The sequence below is a fragment of the Penaeus japonicus genome, unplaced genomic scaffold, assembly GCF_977035675.1.
Source record: "Penaeus japonicus unplaced genomic scaffold, GWHDUDI00000001_assembly GWHDUDI00000009, whole genome shotgun sequence".
In the NCBI taxonomy this organism is placed as follows: Eukaryota; Metazoa; Arthropoda; class Malacostraca; order Decapoda; family Penaeidae; genus Penaeus; species Penaeus japonicus.
In genome coordinates this window covers 30,963,054-30,965,567 of record NW_028234411.1, presented here as the reverse complement: position 1 = coordinate 30,965,567, position 2,514 = coordinate 30,963,054, and the positions used below count along the sequence as shown (strand labels likewise).

Sequence of the window (2,514 nt, the reverse complement as noted above, 5' to 3'; positions counted from 1 at the left end):
TCCGGCCGGCCCACCGGGCATTCCCGCTCCGCCTGGCCCCCCGGGCATACCCGGTCCGCCTGGACCCCCGGGCATACCCGGTCCGCCTGGACCCCCGGGCATACCCGGTCCACCCGGCCCCCCAGGCATACCCGGTCCGCCCGGCCCCCCAGGCATACCCGGTCCGCCCGGCCCCCCAGGCATGCCCGGTCCCCCGGGCATCCCTGGTCCGCCCGGCCCCCCAGGCATACCCGGTCCCCCGGGCATGCCTGGTCCGCCCGGACCCATTGAACCCACGGGCCCTCCTGGCCCGCCTGGCCCGCCGGGCCCGATCGACGACCCGGGTCCCATCGCGCTGCCTGGGGCCATGGGGCCACCTGGCCCGACCGAACCACCTGAGGCTCCCGGTGCACTGTGCATGTTCATTCCGAGGTTGGTGTTAGTTCCAGGAGGCCGAGGTCCTGTCATACCAGGCATTGGTGCACGAGGTCCGCCAGGCCCTCCCATCCTTGGGAGGCCTGGGCCTTGAGGGCGGGCCACTCCTGGCACACTAGTGCCAGTCGCTGTGCCTGATGTGGGCTCCTCGTTGCCCACGAGGGCGTTCAGCATTTTGTTGGCAAAGCTGAACATGTTTCAGAATTAACCTTTTTCTACTACTCACTTTCAAACATCACAACATTTCACTGCTAAGTGCACACAATGCGGATGACGGGACCAGTTTTGGCTAGAGCGCTGGTCTGCTTCCAGCACCTAAGCGGGCGGCTCTTGCGACGGCCTCTTGGATCAATATGGCGGCGGCCGAGGCCACTGCGTGCGCGGGGGAGGACCCGTCTCTGCGCGACATTGATCCCGACTTCCCTAACACACGTTCATCATCTAACAACACACGCCCACTCCACACGAGTAAACGAATTTCATTCAGTTTTTCAGCAGAAACTGACACAGGCCAGCCAATAATGGAACGATCGGAGGCCAGGCGACAGCGCTCGTGTTCGTCCTGGCAGAAGGCCTTAGAGGGAGAGATTAGTGTCCCGTACAAACAAATAAACACATAGCACAGACATGCTCACAGATAGTGCCGCTTTCACGCCCAGACAGACAGAAAAAAACAACAACAAAGAGACACTCTACATAGGGCATATATCCAACCATCCATGCCTAAGTACACACACATATATATATCTATATATATCTATCTACATATCTATATATATATCTATATAAATATTTACATCTATATCTATCTATATCTATCTATCTATCTATCTATATATCTATCTATATATATACATATATATATATACAGATGTGTGTGTGTGTGTGTGTGTATGTGTGCATATGTATATGTATGTGTATATATGTATATTATATATATATATACCCCACTATATATATATATCTATATAGATATTATTATATATATATATATATAAATAATATGTTATAAATATTATATATGGTATGTTATATATATATATATATTATATATATATATATATATATTATATATATATAATATGTTATACATACATATATTGTAGATATATATATTTATAATTGTATCTACATCATATATGTATATGTTTATTATATAATATATAATATATATATATATTATAATATATATACACATATATACATACATATATACACACACAAACACACACACACATACGTACACACATGCAAATACTCAGATGTAGACAAATATATACAACCACACGATGATGATAATGATAACGATGATAGTAATGAGAATAACGAAGATGATAATAACAATAATGACAATAATAATGAGAATGATGATAATGATTGTAATGATAATAATGATAATGATATTGGTGATAATGATAACAAAATCATCATGATGGTAGAATTGGTGATAATGATAATAATGATGATAACAATTATTTTGATAATAAGGATGATGATAATGATATAGATAATGATAATGCATCACAACAAACGGCAGAAAAAACAACACTTTATACTGAATGGGTTTATTGAATGATCATTAGAATGATCATAATGATAATAATGATAATGATAACAATGATAATGATAAGGCAAAGATCATAACAACAGCAACAACAATGACAACAACGATAAAACCAATAATATCAACACCAATATCAATAACGTGTGATGTCTCATTGCGAGCCCAACCTTAAAACACACACACACACACACGCGCGCGCGCGCGCAGAGCTAGAGAGAGAGAGAGAGAGAGAGAAAGAGAGGAGAAGAGAGAGAGAGAGAGAGAGAGAGAGAGAGAGAGAGAGAGAGAGAGAGAGAGAGAGAGAGAGAGAGAGAGAGAGAGAGAGAGAGAGAGAGAGAGAGAGAGAGAGAGAGAGAGAGAGAGAGAGAGAGAGAGAGGAGGAGAGAGAGAAGAGAGAGAGAGAGAGAGAGAGAGCGAGAGAGAGAGAGAGAGAAAGAGAGAGCGAGAGAGAGAGAGAGAGAGAGAGAGAGAGAGAGAGAGAGAGAGAGAGAGAAATAGAGAGAGAGAGAGAGAGAGAGAGAAAGAGCAAACCTAAA

The 2,514-nt window shown here is 44.3% G+C and overlaps 1 protein-coding gene across 1 annotated transcript in view; it reads right to left on the bottom strand.

The window, feature by feature from the left end:
• LOC122254294 (uncharacterized) overlaps window positions 1–773 on the bottom strand; it is a gene marked incomplete in the record, with an annotated part of 139,004 nt that extends 138,231 nt beyond the window's left edge. The window contains 1 exon segment of the mRNA XM_086539946.1: window positions 206–773. Within this exon segment, the coding sequence (XP_086396072.1) occupies window positions 206–609 (404 nt within the window).
• Window positions 774–2,514: the final 1,741 nt, after the last annotated feature.